Source organism: Nothobranchius furzeri, chromosome 7 (assembly GCF_043380555.1).
Source record: "Nothobranchius furzeri strain GRZ-AD chromosome 7, NfurGRZ-RIMD1, whole genome shotgun sequence".
Classification (NCBI taxonomy): domain Eukaryota; kingdom Metazoa; phylum Chordata; class Actinopteri; order Cyprinodontiformes; family Nothobranchiidae; genus Nothobranchius; species Nothobranchius furzeri.
The window spans coordinates 64,014,130-64,034,517 of NC_091747.1; the positions used below are offsets into that span (position 1 = coordinate 64,014,130).

The following is a 20,388-nucleotide window of genomic DNA, read 5'->3' on the forward strand; positions in this document are numbered from 1 at the left end:
TGTGGCTACATGGTAGCTCATCACCACCAGCGTGTGAATGGATGAATGACTCTGTGTAGCGTAGAGAGCTTTGGAGTCCTCTGACTCTGAAAGGTGCAGTACCAGTGGGGTCACTTGTCATCACTTTTTGTCCTGTCCTCCCTCAAACTGCTCCTACTCCTCCTCCCTTTCTCCCACTGCTCCCCCTCCCTCCCCCTGCTCCCCTTCCCTCCCCCTGCTCCTCCTCCCTCCCTCCCCCTGCTCCTCCTCCTTTTCTCCCCTTGCTCCCCTTCCCTCCCCCTGCTCCTCCTCCTTTTCTCCCCTTGCTCCCCTTCCCTCCCCCTGCTCCTCCTCCTTTTCTCCCCTTGCTCCCCTTCCCTCCCACTGCTCCCCCTCCCTCCCCCTGCTCCCCCTCCCTCCCCCTGCTCCCCCTTCCTCCCCCTTCCCCTGCTCCTACTCCTCCTCCATTTCTCCCCCTGCTCCCCCTCCCTCCTCCTTCTCCTCCTTCCTCCACCTGCTCCTCCTCCTATGCCTCCTACAGGTTTAATATCAGACTCTTGGGTTCTGTCTGACCTGTACCCCTGCTCCCCTTCCCTCCCCCTGCTCCCCTTCCCTCCCCCTGCTCCTCCTCCTCCTCCCTCCCTCCCCCTGCTCCTCCTCCTTTTCTCCCCTTGCTCCCCTTCCCTCCCCCTGCTCCTCCTCCTTTTCTCCCCTTGCTCCCCTTCCCTCCCCCTGCTCCTCCTCCTACGCCTCCTACAGGTTTAACATCAGACTGTCTGACCTGCTTGCCAGACTAGAACAACCCTTTTTTCTGAAGTTCTGGTTCTGGATCTCTGAACTCCACTGATGAGTTACTTCTCAGACATTTGATGTCAGAACCTTTTCTGGAGTTCTGGAGTGAAAAGCTCGTGTGGAAGAGGTCTTGACCTGGCTCAGAAGTGACCAGATCCAGACCGGGTTCTGGTTGGGAACCAGAAACCAGACAAACTTGTCGAGTCCACACTGGTTCTGGTTCAGAACCTCCTGGTTCCAGTGTGTTCTGGACATGGTGGTGAGTTCTGATCTCCACAGAGACCAGTTGAGTCCAGCATGTCTGCTTCAGGTCACCTGGACCAGAACCAGAATCATGGGGCGTTCCAGATTCAGATGTTCAGTCTTCTGAAGCAGGGTCTGTTAGATACGGCTCTCTGATTGGCTGAGACTCACCGTAAGTCGTTGTTGTGGTTTTCACCTCCAGCTTTCCTCACAGCAACTGTCTGGAGCCCATCCACCCACCGAGCTAGTTCTGCAGAACCGGGTCCAGATGAAATGTGTGCCGTCGACCCAGAGGAGAACCTTCTGACCCATTTAAGCCCCTCCCCCACACACGTGACGGACAGTTCCACATTCAGCCCGGATTCTGCTTCCAGGCTGCCGGCATTCTGGTTCCGCTCCACAGGGAGAACCGGCCCAAACCCGTTCTATTTACATCTCAAGCTGCAGACCCAGGATGGTATTTTGGGTTCCGTCTCCATGGAGACGGTGCTGCCAGCCTGTAGCCGAGGAATCCAGACCAGCTGAAGCAAAAGGACGTAGCTCTGCAGGTCGGCCATTGGCCCGAGTTTCATGTCTGGCCAATCATGACGCTCTGCGTTTGATGGGTGGACTTAACGCCAGAGCTGCAACGCAGAACAACCACGCCTCAGGGACGGCGCCCGTCTGAGACTGAGATGGAGCATTGAGGCCCTGTCCACACGTAGCCGGGGATCTGCCAAAACGTAGATATTTTCTACGTGTTGGCCTGTCATCCACACGAAAACGGAGTTTTTTCACACGAAAACGGATCTTTTTAAAAACTCCGGCCAAAGTGAAGATCTGCGTTTTCTCCGTTTTGGGTGTCTGCGTGTGGACAGACAAAACCGGAGTTTTAAGGTCCGCGACGTCACTTTCCGCGACAAAAAAATGCTGACATCACGTGTGCGACCTGTGTTTACACTAGCCGACATCATGGATGCCCTCAGAGCTGCGCTCGCTTTATCAACTGTCCAAGCGCTGTTTGCTTGTTTGTTATTGCAAGAGGAATTACTGCTCCTTGTGGAAGACCACAGACGAAGGACGAGGTTAAGAACGGGGGAAGTACTGCCCCCTACAGGTCTGGCATGTCCTTAACAACATATTTATCCGGGTACGTGTGGACAGAATTTTTTTTAAAACGAGGTGGTGTGGATGCAAGTTTTTGGAGGGGCGGATATTCGTTTTTAAAAAAAACCCGGCTACGTGTGGACTAGGCCTTAGACTTGGCCTAATAATAATAATCATTATTGTTATAATAGTTGTATAAAAATAACAATCAGCCCTGAATGATAGAGCAGGTCTGCTGTAGATGATTCACTAAATAACAATAAAACGTTTCATAAACATTGGTGCTCCGACGCGTCGATTACACCGTTTTAATCCACACAGATTATTGAAGATGAGAATTATTACGTCTAATTTTATTTTTGTTGCTGTTAAAATAAAAGCAAACCAGATCAGTAACCTGAACCCTAACTCACACAACCGTTATTTATTTGTTTTTGTTTATTTGTTGTTACACCAATGTTTTTCTTATGAATGTGACTCCAGAGCTGAGATGAGCAGAACCTGGTCTTCATGTTAACCCCGTGGTCCTCCTCCTCCTCCTGCGCATCAGTAGAAAGGGCGACTCTGAGACTCTCCTCATTAATAATGGATGGACTCGCCTGTGAGGAGGAGGAGGAGGAGGAGGTGGAGGAGGTGGAGGAGGAGGAGGAGGAGGAGGAGGAGGAGGAGGAGGAGGAGGAGGCTCCAGTCCAGTAAAACCACACCACTCACAGCTTGAAACATCATTTGTTTCATTTATTTCTCTTCATCTTTTATCGTTATTGTTCTTTATTTTCTCTGTGGGGATATAATCTGATTTAAAACTGACTATCTCTAATAAAGCATTTCTCAAAAGGTTCTTTTTTCAAAATCTTTTTCATAGACATTTTCTCTCTATAGAAGATTTTAGTCCATCTTCTGTTTAGTAGCATCTCCAGAAACAAAGTGACAACCAGCCAGGCAACAAACAAACAAACAAACAGAAGAGCACATCTTCGAGTCAGAAGGCAGTGGAAATGATTCCCTCTGGGATTAATAAAGTATTTTGAATGGAATTGAAACGTCTGAGAACAGAAAGGAAAACAAACTTCTAGATTTTATGATGCTACGTTCGTTTGGGCTAAGAGTTCACCGCTGATGTTGGACTAAAACCACCGGGATGGAAACGGAAACAGTCATTTCACTCTTCAGCCACGGTTCCATTATTGTCCACACATACATATACATACATATACATGTGTGTTATTTATGTAGCTACACTGACCATAAACCTTTATTTTCATATTGCTGCCATCCTGTAAAAAGCTAGCATTCAGTTCTGCTAACGAGGTCCAACAGAACCATGCCGATAGTCAACCAGCAGCTACAGGTGGATAAAACGAGCGCTCCACCAAACCCGTTCTGGAAATGAGCTCAAAGTCTAAAAGAGAATTTAAACTAACTTTAAAAGTAAAGATTAAAGTAAATAAACCACACCTCCTATAAACGACATAGGGAAAAGTAACACTAGATAGGATTAAAGCTAGCGCTTTAACGTTGATCTCAATGACGGTTGAGTTACAAACGACCTGTTTCATGTTTGATACCTCTCTGCTGCCCTCTGCTGGCCACGTACTGCACTGAACAGTTCTGTGGAACAGGTAAGTGGCCTAGAGGGCGCGCTTACCTGATTAATGGACGTTAGCTATTTTTCATGCCAGGAGCTAATAAAACGTTAGCAGTTAGCTTTTTCAGTTTGCTGACCTGAAAGCAGAAGAAGAAAAAGAAGTTTGCTTTCTCTGTTGGCGTCATGGAGGAGCCTGGAAGTAAACGTATGAGATTGATGTCTTTAGAGATAAAGCAAAGAGCTAAAACCAGAGTAAACATCAGCGGTAGTTTGAGGGAGCTAAAGGCGGCTACAAAGTCACGGACTGATGGTGACCTGGCTTTGTTGCTACTGAACTTGCAAGTAAGATGTTTAGTTCAACAGTGTTGATCTTTTTGTTTTGAGGGTTATACTAGTATTAGTTGGCTCATGTTAGCATTAGCTTGTTGTTAGCGCTAGCTACAGCAAGTTTGTTATGACAGTTGTAATTCCACTTTCTACCAGTAGAGCGGAGAAGCTGGAAACTGCTCTGTGTTACTTTAGAAATAAGGAGTCCAAACCAATAAATAATCTGAAGCTGCCGCTCACGTAGGCTTTCTCTGGTTATCATTAATGCTGCTCTGGCTAGCATAATTAGCCTAGCTTTAAATTTCAGCCTTCATTAAACCATGCTTTTAGACTTTTGTGTCCATTTCCAGAAATGTTGTGGGACTCTGGTTTCATGCAGGTTAACATAGATCTGAACAGTGGACCTGATCCTGGCCCACAGCCCTCCACCTCGGGTCCTGGAGAGGAGACCAGACTAGCACCGGAACCAGGAAGAATCAAGCTTCCATGTTTCCTTCATAAAGTAGTAGCTAGCATGTTAGCAGGCTAGCTAGCTAGGTGAACACAGGTAAAAAAAAATGCAAATGTGTCAGTGGAAGGTGAATCATTTCCAGACCGACAGAAATTTGGTGACCTCACTGCCTGTTGTGATGACCTCATAGCTGCTGGCTGTAGCATGAACGCCACAACTGCTGAAAGAAAATTAAACATCAGGCTAATTCATCATCGAGCGTTCGTTCAGCACCACCAACAGTCGCGCTGGCGTAGAAAATGAAATGATCCCTTTTATTATTGTAAAAACGGGCGATGGCGATACGGATTCAGTGGAGTCACGCTTGTTTTTGCGTTGAGGAACAACCTCGAGCCGCGTGGGAGCTAACCACGGCGCTGGCTACACCTACTAAACATCAATAATGCATGGCTGACTTTAATACTATGTAATTCCACAATCGTAAGTGGGCAAGTGTCCATCAATATTTCATCACTGTCTTCCTTCCAGTTCAGCAGCATGTTGAATATTTCATGTTGTTGACCTCAGGCAGGGTCTGCGCGTGATTGGATGGCAACTCCAGGAAGTCCCAGAGGGCAGCCCAGGTTGTGATGAAGCCATAAAAATCCAATCATGGTGAATTTTCTTCTGATGAACCCCGACGCGGTTGTTCAGGTTTCCTGTCTGGCGGAGTTGTCTTCTGTTTTTGTGGGCTTTTATTTTTCTCTGCTCCTTCCTGTTAAAACGCCAGCTGAGTCAGTATGGTGGTCAGGGTGCTCAGGAACACGGCGAGGGCCCTGGCAGGAGCAGACCCAAGGGCCCCGTTCCCACCACCACAGAGTTCAAACAAACTCCCCCGGAAATTCAGGTTGCGGGATTCCTTTTTCAGTTTCTCCCAGAGGTCCGTGGCTCCCTCGTGGCAGTCGGCCAGCGCCGTCGTGGCGCAGGAATGGAAGTTGTCCCAGTAACTGGCGAGAGAAAACAGCAAGGATTACCACCAGTGGGAGGCTGCTTCCAAACTCAACGCATCTACTAGTCTGGGGGCGGAGCCAAGAGCCGACTTGGCGCCAAAAGCAAATAAAAACACAAATACTGAAACGACTCCAGCAGTTTCCCAGCTCTGAGCCACACCCCCACCTCCTCGGCTCCTCCAGAGAGGAGGCGCTGCCCAGTAATCAGGAACAACCAGCCTGTTTATCTTAGATCACCTGAACTAACCTTTGGTCCAAACGGCTAAACTCTCTGACAGGACAGCGCGCTAATTATTAAACAATATCATCAATTAATATGTTATTATTTATCACTATTAATAACAATCATCACTTTGCTCCATTTTATGTTTATGCTCAAATTTTACTTTTTGATTTTCATTCTTTCTGCTGCCGGGTTCACACACACACTCTCACACACATACACACACACACACACACACTCACTCACACACACACACACACTGAGCGTATCTAATCCAATCTTCCAATCTGCTCTTATTGACGTTGACCTCTTAACCCGCGTCGTGTCGGAGCCTCGTCTCAAAGCAATTAACGTGTGTGAGGAGGCGTATTAACACCCCCCTCTCTCTCACACACACACACACACACACACACTTATCACTGTCTGTGATGGAGCTGTCACTGAATTAAAAACCTGTGTGCGTGCGTGTGTGCGTGCGTGCGTGTGTGCGTGCGTGTGTGTGAGTGTGTGTGTGTGTATGCCATCTGGTGCCCACCCGGTTGAGCTGGCAGGTCGCACATATGCCCCTCCCACCCTCAGGGGGCTTGTGGTCAGAGATGTAGACTTGGCTCCGCCCACATTTCTGGTTTCTGAGCTGCAGGTTGGGATGGAGATCAAAGCCTGTTTCTTGTATTTATTTTAATCTTCGGTTTGGGTTCTGATCCACACGCTTGCTCACGTCTGGTTTTTCTGCATTCATGTAGAAGCTTCGCTTCCCTTTTATCAGGTTTTAATCTTTATTTAATGTCGGTAAAACGCTATTTAACATGTTAACTATGTATTTGTTGGTTGGGGCGGGGCTTAGAGACCATGTGACTTAACATTGGCCTAAAGGTTTAAATGTTGTAAACACACCTGCTCTAAGTCAGGTGATTCCTGGATTTTCGGTCTCTGTTGGATTTTTCTCTTATCAGCTGTTAGTGACATCATTAATTTGGTTGACTCTGATTGGACAGCCCTGGTTAAAGGTGACCCCTTCACCTTCTTCTCCTCCCATCATCACTCACACCTTGTTCGATGGACCCAGCATTGTGAGGGAACTCACCTGCAGATCTTGTGCAGGTTCTCCCTGTCGTCCAGGTCCTGGGGGTAGTTGGACATGTCGTCCCCCAGTCGAATCAGACAGTCTGAGAATCCTTTGAAGACGGAGTCACATTGACCAGCACCAACCAGAACTGTCTGCAGCACGGAGACTGGAGGGACACAAACACAGCTGTGAGAGGAGCTTCTGACACTCTGAGATGTTTCAACTGGACCATCCAGGTCTCATGGTCTTAGGTCTTAAACCAATCTAGTCACCCTTCCAGTCATACGTTTGGTTGCCTGAACTCATGAACAGTTCCCAGACCGTCGTGTTAGTGATTCAGTTCATGCTTTCACATCTAAACCTGTTCTGGGTCCAGAGCTGGAGCCACACATGACCCGTGTGGGCCGGACCGACATCCTGCAGCTCCGACAGGGTTCTCTGTCCCAACATCTGATCTGAACCAGCAGGCCCTAGAGCTGCAGGACCGGCAGAACAGCGCTGCTGTTGTGAGACGTTCTGCTTCCGGATCAGATCTGGCCACGGATTAACGAGAGAAACGTCTGAAACAGCGAATCCATGGAAGCAGGTGAGAGATCCCGAGAAAACCAGAATCTGCAGGATTAACGTTCCATCAAACATCTGATTTTCCCAGAAGCAGGAATTTTTATACAAACTCAGATCCTCAAAAGCAGGAAAGGAAAAGTGTGTGTGTGTGTGTGTGTGTGTGTGTGTGTGTGTGTGTGTGTGAGAGTGAGTGAGTGAGTGAGTGAGTGAGTGAGTGAGTGAGTGTGTGTGTGTGTGTGTGTGAGTCAGTGTGTGTGTGTGTGCGTGTGTGTGTGAGTGTGAGTCATTAGAAACTAGATGGATGGTAACTACTGTAGCCCAGGAGGGACATACCTGAGGACAGCTGACGGAACAGAACCAAACCTTTTCCTGAATTTGTCTCAAACTGAAATGTTCTGGTTAAATGAAGCGTGCGTGTGTGTCACCCCCTCACTCTCACAGAGGGGAACAAGCTCCTGTCACACACACACACACACACACACACACCCCTCCACATGACCTCTGCCAGCTAAGACTCGTGGTTCGTTGAGCAGCTGATTGGCCCAATTGATCGGTTTGGATAATAACGGTTCCGCTCCACCAGGTTGTGCACTGATGCAGCATGGTGTGTAGGACGAGACACGGCTGGACAGTGGGGGGTTCTTTGTTTAAGCTCCGCCCCCTCCACGTGAACACCTTGTTGATGTTTGTTCAGATGTTTAGCTGGTTAGTTAGTTTGGTTTGGTGATGAGTTCAACCTGCAGGACTCGTTGAGGTGACCCGTTTGGTTCTGCAGATTTATTTGTTGTGTCTTTAAAATGTTTTTATTTACATTTTACTGAGTAGAGGTAACTGTTACGGGATCTTTAACCGCACATCAGGTCATTAATCCAGCCTGAGCTGGCCCAGTCCAAAACGACCCGTTACCAGAATAACCCAGTGGGTTGTTTTTAACCCAGCGCCTCTCAGAGTGTATTCTAGCCCTCATCACTTCAGAACATTTTCATTCATGTATTCATTTTCCTGATGACTCCGTCCTCAGCACGGCCTTGGGGAGCAGGTGTGTTAACGCCATCAGTCACCAGGTGAGAGACGGGACACACCTGGACAAGTCTCCAGTCCATCACAGGGACACACACTAACAACTCGCTAACCTGCAGGTATGTTTTAGGTCTGGAGGAAACCTGCATAAGAACAATGAAAGGCCAAGGCTGGGATTTGAACCGGCGACCTTGCTTCCCTTTACCCACCTGGCTGGAAACCCCTCCTACAGTTAGGCCAGTGGAACAGGAAGCAGCAGGTGAGAACACCTGGGAACATGAATGTTTCTTTTGAACCAGGACGTTGTCCTTTGGCGTAAGGGGGGCGGGGCTTCAAGTTAGTACCAAAGCCAGCCTCTAGGGGCGCTGGTCCTGACCGGCGTGCGTGACCTCCAGAGTCACGCGGAGGATTGAGTCTTTTGTTTCTGATGAAACATTTTATTATTTTAACGTTTTATGGAACAAATCAAGTAGATTTCTAGTCTGTTTATTATTTCTGCTGAATTTTTGGTTTCCATCTTGTTTCTATTTGAATATCAACTCTGACTTGATGTATTTAACTCTGTTAAACCGCGCAAAGGTCAAAGGTTAGATCAGTTCTCCAGATTCTGTACACCTTCTGCTCCAGACCCTACCCAGAAGATCCGGAACCCGTTCGTTCTGAGTTTTTAAGGAGCCTTTATTTTGTTCAACTGGCGTTAGCCCGCAGCTGGATTCTACGTCATCAGATTCACAATAAATGTGTGAACTTAAATAATTAAAAACCTCCGTTTGGTTCCGGCAGCATCAGGATAATAATTATGATTTATTGGTTTATTTCCTCTCAAATTGAAACTAATATTTGATCATAAATGTTCCGTAATGAACGGTTTGAGTCCTTTTGTTCCGCCGGTGTCGGAAGCATTACATCATCTCTGTGAGAAGCTGCACGCGCGCGTTGCCGCATCACTGTGCATCAATCAGCGCCAAAAACGCAAAACCCGCAGCAGAAACAAGCAAATTAACCTCATGAATGCATTAGAATTATTTTGGTTTTATTGAAATGAACCAGTTTCTGCAGCTTTTCATTCATTATTAATAAGCATCTATTTTTAGTCCAAACGAAAAAATTCACTTTTAGATTTTTGGTTGATTTTCTGCGCTTTGATGCGTCATCAGGAGATTTTTATGCAGGTTTCATGTTTGCACCAAATTTAAAAATAACGTTTTATCGTTTAAAAGTAAAAATCTTTTCATTTTATTTTTGATTCGTTCATCTTTGTTAAAAAAAACTCCAGTTTTCTGCTTTTTATTATAATCTGTTTTTATTTTTCAGGAGTCAAACCAGGACTGGCGCGCGCACAAGTTTTTTCTCTTTTATTTTCGTTCACGCCTCCTATCAAGCACTCATTCACCCCACCTACACACACACACACACACACACACACACACACACACACACACACACACACACACACACACACACACACACACACTGTTACCTGCAGTGTGTGAACGCAGAAGCAGCGTGCTTCACGCAGACACACCCACCAAACACATGAGGCCATTTTTATCTTTTGTGCGTACAATTTTAGAAAAACCGCAAAAAGCCACAAAAATGACGCATAAAAAATCCGCAGTTCTGCTGAAAATCAAACCATGACGTAATCGCCGCGCGTGAGCTGAAGCAAATGTTTAACGTCTCTGATCTGGGCTCAGACATAAAACCTCAAAAGATTTAACCTGATTCTGTCTCAAGGTGTGACTCTGCTGCAGCGGCGCGCCAAACCTTAGACCAATCACTGCAGGGATTCAGTTGGCACACGCGCGCGCGTGCACGGGACAGGATTCCGCTCCAAAAACCCAAAATAACCCGAGAACTCTGGAAATCCAGAACGATTAATATTCTATTCGATTAGTCCGCAAATAATTCAGCTGCTCGTTTTATTATTAAAATTAAACAAGTTAGAATTTTCTTCCTGAAACATGAAACCTCCGGAACAAAAGACCCGAGAAGGATTGTGTGTCCTGAATAATTCAGCATTCCTCTGCCACACACACACACACACACACACACACACGCACGCACACACACACGCACACACACACACAGCCCTCCTCCACAGCTCCGTTATGCAACGCAGCAGCAGAAAAAAACAACAATCAGCTCCATTTTTCGGAGCTCATCTGCAGCAACTAGACGCATCCCGGGCACAGGGAGCGGGGTATTTCCTGCAAACGAACCGAACCAGGAGGCCCGGAAGCAGGCGTTCACACCTCCGATAATAGAGACGAAAGAAAATGAGTGTTTTTTGCACGTGATCCGCCAGCGCGCGCAGACTGTAATAAATACATTTTATTTGTTTATTTGTTTATCTAATTAGTGCAGAAAAGATTTAAATGTGTAAATAAAAACATGTTTTTTCCGGACGCTGCGGGGCGTGACGCTCTGCGGCGGGATGGAGCCTCTGAACACCGACTAATAACCGGTTCTCGGACCCGTTTAGTTCCTGATGGGTTTTTATTTATAGTTTCGTTGTCGGTATCTCCTGCGGGCCTCAGCCGAACCGGACCCGGTCCACGGAGCCGATCCGAAGTGTGTCTGAACGACTTTCATCAAAAGCGTCCTGCAGGTGGAGGAGATGCAGCAAATGTCCTCAGCGCGGGACAACCGGGGGCGGGGAGGGGGGCATTCCCCCGTTAACGCACGCACGCGCGCGCTCTGAATGTGAAGTGAAGCCCCGTCCGCAGCTCACGCGTGTCCGCGGCTTCAAAAACCCAAAACAGCATAAAGTAATTTTAGGATAAATGAGTTGTGCAGAAGTCACAGGAAGGCGTTTCACGGTGAGAGACGCTCAGATTATAATCGGATTCTAATCCAGCAGACTAAAAAACGAATCTGAAGTTCGTCCTGAAACTGACAGGAAGCATCCTCACCTAGGTGGAGCGCGAGGAGGAGAGCGAGGCATCTGGAGGACCAGGTTACTCCCATCCTCCGAGTCCGCTCTCACCATCAGACACCAGAGTCACTAAGTTGGAGCCGCGGAGGAGGAGCTGCACATTCCCCGCAAAAAGCCGCCAACAGCTTCATCCGGTCCGGCGGAGACCTCCGCCTGCTGCTCCTCTTCCTCCTCCTCGTCTTTAAGTGTTGACCGGAGCGTCTGCTCTCCCTCTCTGCTGCTGCGCTGCGCGCTCACTCCGTTTTACGCGTCCCGACCCAAAGCAAAGAGTGAGAGAAAGCTCCTCCTCCTCCATCCCTCCATCCCTCCATCTCTCCATCACTGTCATCCTGGTCGGATCTCATCTGTTCACAAAGCTTTTCAGGCAAAAATAGAAAATGAGTCAAATTCTGATTCATGTTCTGATTTAATTAAATGTTTATTTTTATGGTCAGAAATAAAATCATTCTGAAGGTTTTCGGCTCTAAAATGTTACAAAGTTAAATACAGGAGAAGGTAAAGTCATTTAATTCCTGCTAAATTAGGACAAAAGAAATAAAAAAAATTGTTTTATCATTTGGTTGGAATGGTCCCAGGCTGCTCTCTGATTGGTTAGTTTATTCCTCTGCAGCACTTCCTGTTTTCTAAGTGACATCATGTTGTTCAGGTTTAAAACACAAAGGTGTCAAAGTGGAAACTTTATCCCGGAATTCAGATTTAGCTGGTTTCACTCATTCATGCAAACGACATCAGGAAAAGTAAAAATATTTGATTTTTTTGTGTCTGAATCAATAAAATCCGCCTCTGGCTGCAGATGGGTGGGTTGTCGGTTAGAATACGGCTCCATGCTGATCAGTCATTCTGTCCTTGGGCAATGCACACGCACACGTGCACACACACACACACACATACACGCACACACACACACACACACACAAACACACACACACACACGTCTCCTTGTGTGGACCCTCCATTGACTTATATTCATTTTTGGGACTCCATTAGCCTAACCAGAACCAGAACCAGAACCAACCCGAACTGAACTGAACTTAATTCACACCGAAGCTCTAAAACTACATTTAAAAAAGAAAGGACCAGAAAAATGTCCTCACTCTATTGGTTAAAGCCTCATAATGGTCCTCAGCATTTAGTAAGTACAAGAACACACACACACACACACACACACACACACACACACACACACACACACGGTTTTGTTTGACCTTGTTTCCTGACTTCGTTAAACACGTTCTGACCAATCAGGAGCCAGCTCGGAGCTGGACACGCGCACCTCCTGGCCCACATGGTCTCGTGGTCGTTGCTGCCCCCTGCTGGTGATGACGAGGAGCTGCTGTTGGCTCTGAATCAGACAGAGAGGCTGGAGAAGAATAAAAGTAACCTCCACTGGGATCCGTTTGTTATAACTACGGTATGGCGGGCTGGTGTGTAAGTCCGTCACAGGTAAACCTCACCTGTGACGGACTAAATGAGAAAAAAAATCCAGGAACTCACACTGTCTGATTTTTAAACAAGTGTTTGGTCTTCCGATGTTTCTGCTCTCACACACCTGTCTTCTGTAAGAGGCTGCTCTCCCCGCCACTCGTTACCTGTGCTAATGACACCTGTTGAACTGGTTACCAGTGTAGAAGGCACCTGCCACAACCTCAGACAGTCACACTCCACTAACCCAAGACCAAGGAGATGTCAGGACCCCAGAAACGAAGCTGTGGACCTGGACCAGGCTGGGAAGACTGAACCTGCAACAGGTGCCTAGCAGCTTGAAGAAATCACCTGTAGGAGACATCCAAGACCGCTGATCTTCCACACAGGAGCTCACCCTGCGGGTCAGAATGATCACAAGAACTGTGAGCAGAACTCCCAGAACGACATCTGGTGAGTGAGCTGCAGAGAGCTGGCACCAACACACACCTCCACCTGGGATGTGTCCCCCTGCTTAAGCCAGGACACCTGCAGGCCCGTCTGAAGATGCTGGAGAGCTTCTGGATGATCCAGAAGAGGAGTGTTGGTCATGTTTTTAAGTCAAGACTCAAGACCCATCTTTTTAGGTTAGCTTTTATCTAAATATTTTCTACAGTTTTATTTCTCGTTTTGATTATATTTTATTGCTTGCTTTGCATGTTCTATATAATTAAATTTTTGCAGTTTTATTATTAAATTATTATTTTACTGTTTATATCATTTTATTTATTATTTTCTAATTTTTGTCATTTATATTAGCTCTTTTATTACATTTTTACTCATTTTAATCCAGTGTTTCCTCTGTGGGGGCCCTCTGCCCCGGGAGCGGTGGTCGACTGTAGCTTCCGGGGCGCTCTATGGGTGGGGGTCTATGCCCCCCCTCCAATGAGCGCCCTGACTTAGTGTGGAAGACCTGATGCTGCCGGGGCAGACGGCTCCTCTGATGGCGTTTCCTTGCGTTACCATACTTGGCTCATCTGGACTCAGCCTAATATAATTTTTACTTGTGTGTGTGTGTGTGTGTGTGTGTGTGTGCTTGCATATGTTTGTAAATGTTTTTAACCTGTTATGGGAATCTGGGGTCATTTTGTAAAGCACTTTGAATCACACTTTGTTTGAAAAGCGCTTTAGAAATAAAATTTGATTGATTGAGATGAAACCAAAATAGAACTTTCTGGTTAAAAACTACTCGTCGTGTTTGGAGGAGAAGGAAAGCAACGATCTCAAATACACGCCGGGGTAAGGCAGGAGTGGCTTCATCAGAAGCATTTGAAGGTCCTGGTCCTCATGTGCCAGCCGTGCTCACACACAGACGTGTGTGTAGGTCTAACACACACGTGTGTGTGTGTGTGGAAATGCTCCTAAACATCAGAAACTCCAGACCATGTGGAGGAACATCTAGTGGTAGGACGGGGAACCACAGGAACACCAAAGGTCTCAGTCTTCATGTTCCTCATCCACTAATTATTTGACCCAGTGAATAAATATCATGGTGGATAAACAGCTGAGTCACATGACCGGAGCTAAACAACGGGAATCTGGCTTTCAGGAATGTTGTAATCACATTTTTTCTCTTCCTGCTTTTGTGAAGTTCTTAATCGTTGATGTAAATTTTATTTTCTTCCGTTATATTTGTGTCCTCGTGAAACTCCTCGTGCTTCTGCCTCAGACGCGTTAGATAAAAGAACCTTTCTATGTTCTTATGAAGGACCTGCCGGAGCTGCTCAGGAGGAAACGCGTCTCCGTGAGCGCTGACGGCAGATCCGTCTGGAGCCATGCTGGGAAGTGGGATCGTTGTGGAGCGACAGATCCGATTCTGCTCCATGTTCTGTTGTATGACCAGGAGAACCCCCAGAACCTCCTCTGCTCCCCATCACACACACGCGTTGCCACGGTAACCAGACTGAATGACAGCGAGAGGCTGCACTCAGACAAGTTTTTCTTTATTCCTGACAGGAAGCTCTCCTCTGTCCCGACCGTGTTCATCACCTCCGACACTCGTTTGGTTCTTCTGAGCTTCAGCAGCCAGCGTCTCCTCCTCACAACGTTTTCTGTTTTCTGGGTAGAACGCAGGAACCCACTCACGAGCTCAGGATGCAGCACGACCAAATATGGTTAAATGAGGGCGTTTCTGTTTGTAGATGACTGAGAAGGGACACGAGCACCTGGGTAGCACAGGTGGGACTCGTCATCAGACGAGTGCGGAGGAACGAGCGTGTCTCATGAACCGTGATTTTGACCGTTCGTACAAAGGTTCTAGATTTTGTTGGAGGGAAGGATTTTAGGAATGTTTCTACAAACGTTTGGTGAAAGAGGCCCTGGAGAGGCCTAGCCGACCTCCGGATCTGAACCCCATAGGAGATCTCTGGAGGGAGCTAACGGCCAGCGACATCGCGGCGGTGGAGGAGAGCGTGCAGGAGTGAAACCCTTCTGAAGACTTAAATGAAACCTCTGACCTGTCATTGCCAACGAAGCCGTATGGGGGAGTAACGATACCGCTTTACTCCAGACCGATACTTGGATCGGAATACTCGCCGATACTTCTACCACACAACGTGCCAGGAACTGGAATACACGTTTTAGTTTCTTCTCTGCTTTCAACAGCAAAAGACTGAGATAGATAAAAATAAACAAAAATATTAGGCGAGCAGAAACTACAGAGAAGCCATTTTCAGGCAACTGCATCATCATCGGTTAACTTTTACCGGTACCAGAAGGGGTACTGAGCATCCCTAGCATGTAACGACGTAAGGAGATGGACTTTCATTATTGACTAAAACTTATTTTCCACCAAATCAAAATCAGACAGAGTAATTTTCTTTTTCTCTTTTAGTCTCTCATAGATGAAGCAGACCTGTAGACCTGACATGGGAATTACATGTCTACAGGTCTACAGGTCTACATGTCTACAGGTCTACATGTCTACAGGTCTACAGGTCTACCTGTCTACAGGTCTACATGTCTACAGGTCTACATGTCTACAGGTCTACAGGTCTACATGTCTACAGGTCTACAGGTCTACCTGTCTACAGGTCTACAGGTCTACATGTCTACAGGTCTACATGTCTACAGGTCTACAGGTCTACAGGTCTACAGGTCTACATGTCTACAGGTCTACAGGTCTACCTGTCTACAGGTCTACAGGTCTACATGTCTACAGGTCTACAGGTCTACATGTCTACAGGTCTACAGGTCTACAGGTCTACATGTCTACAGGCCTACATGTCTACAGGCCTACAGGTCTACATGTCTACAGGTCTACATGTCTACAGGTCTACATGTCTACAGGCCTACATGTCTACAGGCCTACAGGTCTACAGGTCTACAGGCCTACAGGTCTACAGGTCTACATGTCTACAGGTCTACATGTCTACATGTCTACAGGCCTACATGTCTACAGGCCTACAGGTCTACAGGTCTACAGGCCTACAGGTCTACAGGTCTACATGTCTACAGGTCTACATGTCTACATGTCTACATGTCTACATGTCTACAGGCCTACAGGTCTACAGGTCTACAGGTCTACAGGTCTACAGGTCTACATGTCTACAGGTCTACATGTCTACAGGCCTACATGTCTACAGGCCTACAGGTCTACAGGTCTACAGGCCTACAGGTCTACAGGTCTACATGTCTACAGGTCTACATGTCTACATGTCTACAGGTCTACATGTCTACAGGTCTACAGGCCTACAGGTCTACAGGTCTACATGTCTACAGGTCTACAGGTCTACAGGCCTACAGGTCTACAGGTCTACATGTCTACAGGTCTACAGGTCTCATCTTCTAAGTGGGAGAACCATTGTGTTATATATATCATATGTTTTTTTCTGGGATAACCACTCCTCCAGTGTGGGGGTTTCTGCCCCGATGACCACGGGCACCACGGATGGATAGACTTGCCGTGTGTGCTCTCTTTGATTTGAGCTGCTCGTCCTTCAGCAGCAGAACCAGAACCAGTGGGTTTCTTTATTCAGTTGATTTACTGAATTCTGTTGATTCATGACTCCTACACACACGAGAGAACTGACCTTTGACCTTTCAGAGTGTTTGACCCTGACCCCAAAGGACCGCTTTACAGTTCATCTATTGGTTGATGCTGCCCCCTGGTGGCCAGCACGTGACTCTACAGCTGTTTTAACTGGTTTCCTTGTTTTCAGTTTAAACCTGAGGGAACATTTCTTCTTCTTCATCATCTTCATCATCATTGTCATCATCATCATTATCATCATCATTGTCATCATCATCATCATCGTCAATAAAATACTACTCAACCAGTACTGGTACTCTCCCTGAACTACTAGTAAGTAGTATTATTACTTCTTTGTGTCTCTAAAGCTCGTTTGTTGGTTTGTACAAACTTTTCTATCTAAATCTTTTAAAGACGAAGTAAAACGGTTCTGGATCAAAGAGCAACCTTCTGCTGAAGATTCAGTAACAACCTGCTGCTGACTGCAGCTTTATCTGCTCAGCTCAGGTGTTTGTCAGGAGCAGCGAGACCTCCTCAGGAGCAGCGTGACCTCCTCAGGAGCAGCGTGACCTCCTCAGGTGCAGCGTGACCTCCTCAGAAGCAGCGAGACCTCCTCAGGAGCAGCGAGACCTCCTCAGGAGCAGCGAGACCTCCTCAGGTGCAGCGTGACCTCCTCAGAAGCAACGAGACCTCCTCAGGAGCAGGGAGACCTCCTCAGGAGCAGCGAGACCTCCTCAGGAGCAGCGAGACCTCCTCAGGAGCAGCGTGACCTCCTCAGGAGCAGCATGACCTCCTCAGGTGCAGAGTGACCTCCTCAGGTGCAGCGTGACCTCCTCAGAAGCAGCGAGACCTCCTCAGGAGCAGCGTGACCTCAGGAGCAGCGTGACCTCCTCAGGAGCAGCAACACCTCCTCAGGTGCAGCAAGACCTCCTCAGGAGCAGCGTGACCTCCTCAGGAGCAGCGTGACCTCCTCAGGTGCAGCGAGACCACCTCAGGAGCAGCGTGACCTCCTCAGAAGCAGCGAGACCTCCTCAGGAGCAGCGAGACCTCCTCAGGAGCAGCGAGACCTCCTCAGGTGCAGCGTGACCTCCTCAGAAGCAGCGAGACCTCCTCAGGAGCAGTGTGACCTCCTCAGAAGCAGCGAGACCTCCTCAGGAGCAGTGTGACCTCCTCAGAAGCAGCGAGACCTCCTCAGGAGCAGCGAGACCACCTCAGGAGCAGCGTGACCTCCTCAGGAGCAGCGTGACCTCCTCAGGTGCAGAGTGACCTCCTCAGGTGCAGCGTGACCTCCTCAGAAGCAGCGAGACCTCCTCAGGAGCAGCGAGACCTCCTCAGGAGCAGCGTGACCTCCTCAGGAGCAGCGTGACCTCCTCAGGAGCAGCAACACCTCCTCAGGTGCTGCGAGACCTCCTCAGGAGCAGCGTGACCTCCTCAGGAGCAGCGTGACCTCCTCAGGTGCAGCGAGACCACCTCAGGAGCAGCGTGACCTCCTCAGGAGCAGCGTGACCTCCTCAGGTGCAGCGTGACCTCCTCAGAAGCAACGAGACCTCCTCAGGAGCAGCGAGACCTCCTCAGGAGCAGCGAGACCTCCTCAGGAGCAGCGAGACCTCCTCAGGAGCAGCGTGACCTCCTCAGGTGCAGAGTGACCTCCTCAGGTGCAGCGAGACCTCCTCAGGAGCAGCGTGACCTCCTCAGGAGCAGCGTGACCTCCTCAGAAGCAGCGTGACCTCCTCAGGAGCAGCGTGACCTCCTCAGGTGCAGAGTGACCTCCTCAGGAGCAGCGAGACCTCCTCAGGAGCAGCGAGACCTCCTCAGGTGCAGCGTGACCTCCTCAGAAGCAGCGTGACCTCCTCAGGAGCAGCGTGACCTCCTCAGGAGCAGCAACACCTCCTCAGGAGCAGCAACACCTCCTCAGGTGCAGAGTGACCTCCTCAGGAGCAGCGAGACCTCCTCAGGAGCAGCGTGACCTCCTCAGGAGCAGCGTGACCTCCTCAGAAGCAGCGAGACCTCCTCAGGTGCAGCGTGACCTCCTCAGAAGCAGCGTGACCTCCTCAGGAGCAGCGTGACCTCCTCAGGAGCAGCAACACCTCCTCAGGAGCAGCAACACCTCCTCAGGTGCAGCGAGACCTCCTCAGGAGCAGCGAGACCTCCTCAGGAGCAGCGAGACCTCCTCAGGTGCAGCGTGACCTCCTCAGGTGCAGCGTGACCTCCTCAGAAGCAGCGTGACCTCCTCAGGAGCAGCGTGACCTCCTCAGGAGCAGCAACACCTCCTCAGGAGCAGCAACACCTCCTCAGGTGCAGAGTGACCTCCTCAGGAGCAGCGAGACCTCCTCAGGAGCAGCGTGACCTCCTCAGGAGCAGCGTGACCTCCTCAGAAGCAGCGAGACCTCCTCAGGTGCAGCGTGACCTCCTCAGAAGCAGCGTGACCTCCTCAGGAGCAGCGTGACCTCCTCAGGAGCAGCAACACCTCCTCAGGAGCAGCAACACCTCCTCAGGTGCAGCGAGACCTCCTCAGGAGCAGCGAGACCTCCTCAGGAGCAATAAGCATTGTTTTGAATGGCGCTCTGTGACGTGACGCGGCGTGAGGGACGTCGTCGGGGGGACTCCGGTTTTCAGTGAAGTTTAACGGTGAAGCTGCTGATTTTCTTTTCCTTCCATTCTGCTTCACCGCGACTTCACCGACGCCGTTTCTGTGGCGACATGGGCCGATGTCATTTCCTTCTGTTATAACCTATCAGCGGGAGTTAACCACAAGCCCCGCCCAGTGACTCTTCCAGACCATTCCTAATACCCACCCCAGCTGAGGTACTCCTTGGTTCCTTTTGGGTCACGGGTCACACGCATGGTCCTAATGGTTCTGATGGTCCGGATGGTTCTGATGGTCCGGATGGATCTGATGGTCCGGATGGATCTGATGGTCCGGATGGTTTTGATGGTCCGGATGGTTTTGATGGTCCGGATGGATCTGATGGTCCGGATGGATCTGATGGTCCGGATGGTTCTGATGGTCCGGATGGATCTGATGGTCCTTGTCACGGCTGCCAGCCTGAAGAGGGAAAAAGCAGCCAGGATCGCCCAGCTCTGGTGACTGACTGGACACCGCCCCTCCTCCTCCTCTCTTCCAGGCTGCTGAGGAGCACAGCTGAGCTGAACCCTCCTGATGAGCCACACCTGGATGAAAAGGCTGAGCCTTCAGCAGTCTGGGAGGCAGCAGTGCAGCGGTTCTGCTGTTCTCCAGGCCTCGGTTTGGTTTCAACCCCTTTGAGTTGAAGAGTTTTAACTCTGAGTGATCCACATGGGTCTTTTGTGCATGTCACCTAGTGTTGACTGTTCGTTGGTTTTTAACGTTAACTTCGTTTGTTGCAATTTTATTTACTTCGTATTTAAACACCGTCTGTTCCGGTAAAACTTTAAACATAAGCTTTAACCGGGTGATTTTAATGTTAACCTTTTAGAGTATTTCTGTTTAGTATTATCTTAATGATGCTCGCCTCTGTTTGCTTGTGTTTTTAATACCTTTTTGTACAAATAAACCCTTTTTAAACTCCTCCGCCAGTTTTTATGTTACCCCCATCCTTCACATTTTACCATCTCATGTCGGGGACGTAACGGTCCTGATGGTTCTGATGGTTCTGACGGTGGAAACGGGCCTGTTGACCCAGCTGGTTCGGGTCTTTAGGCTGAAAGGAAAATG

The 20,388-nt window shown here is 48.6% G+C and overlaps 1 protein-coding gene and 1 long non-coding RNA gene across 2 annotated transcripts; one reads left to right on the forward strand and one right to left on the reverse strand.

Annotated features, from left to right (window-relative positions):
• Window positions 1-2,807: 2,807 nt before the first annotated feature.
• nrn1a (neuritin 1a) lies at window positions 2,808-11,678 on the reverse strand. The gene is made up of 3 exons (XM_015974710.3): window positions 11,241-11,678; window positions 6,760-6,907; window positions 2,808-5,449 (listed from the first exon to the last, which is right to left on the reverse strand). The coding sequence occupies exons 1-3, from the start codon at window positions 11,293-11,295 to the stop codon at window positions 5,221-5,223; spliced, it is 432 nt and encodes a 143-aa protein (XP_015830196.3). The 5' UTR covers window positions 11,296-11,678; the 3' UTR covers window positions 2,808-5,220.
• LOC139070688 (uncharacterized) lies at window positions 6,891-11,443 on the forward strand. Its single transcript, XR_011521169.1, has 2 exons — window positions 6,891-8,369; window positions 8,456-11,443. It is a non-coding gene; the product is annotated as an uncharacterized lncRNA (long non-coding RNA).
• Window positions 11,679-20,388: the final 8,710 nt, after the last annotated feature.

Bases quoted from the DNA above. Each gene is read 5' to 3' on its own strand.
- nrn1a (XM_015974710.3), bottom strand. From the start codon at position 11,295: ATGGGAGTAACCTGGTCCTCCAGATGCCTCGCTCTCCTCCTCGCGCTC. The intron at 6,908-11,240 runs GTGAGGATGCTT...GTGTCCCTCCAG, and splicing joins CCTCCTCGCGCTCCACCTAG to TCTCCGTGCTGCAGACAGTT. The intron at 5,450-6,759 runs GTGAGTTCCCTC...TTCTCTCGCCAG, and splicing joins AACCTGCACAAGATCTGCAG to TTACTGGGACAACTTCCATT.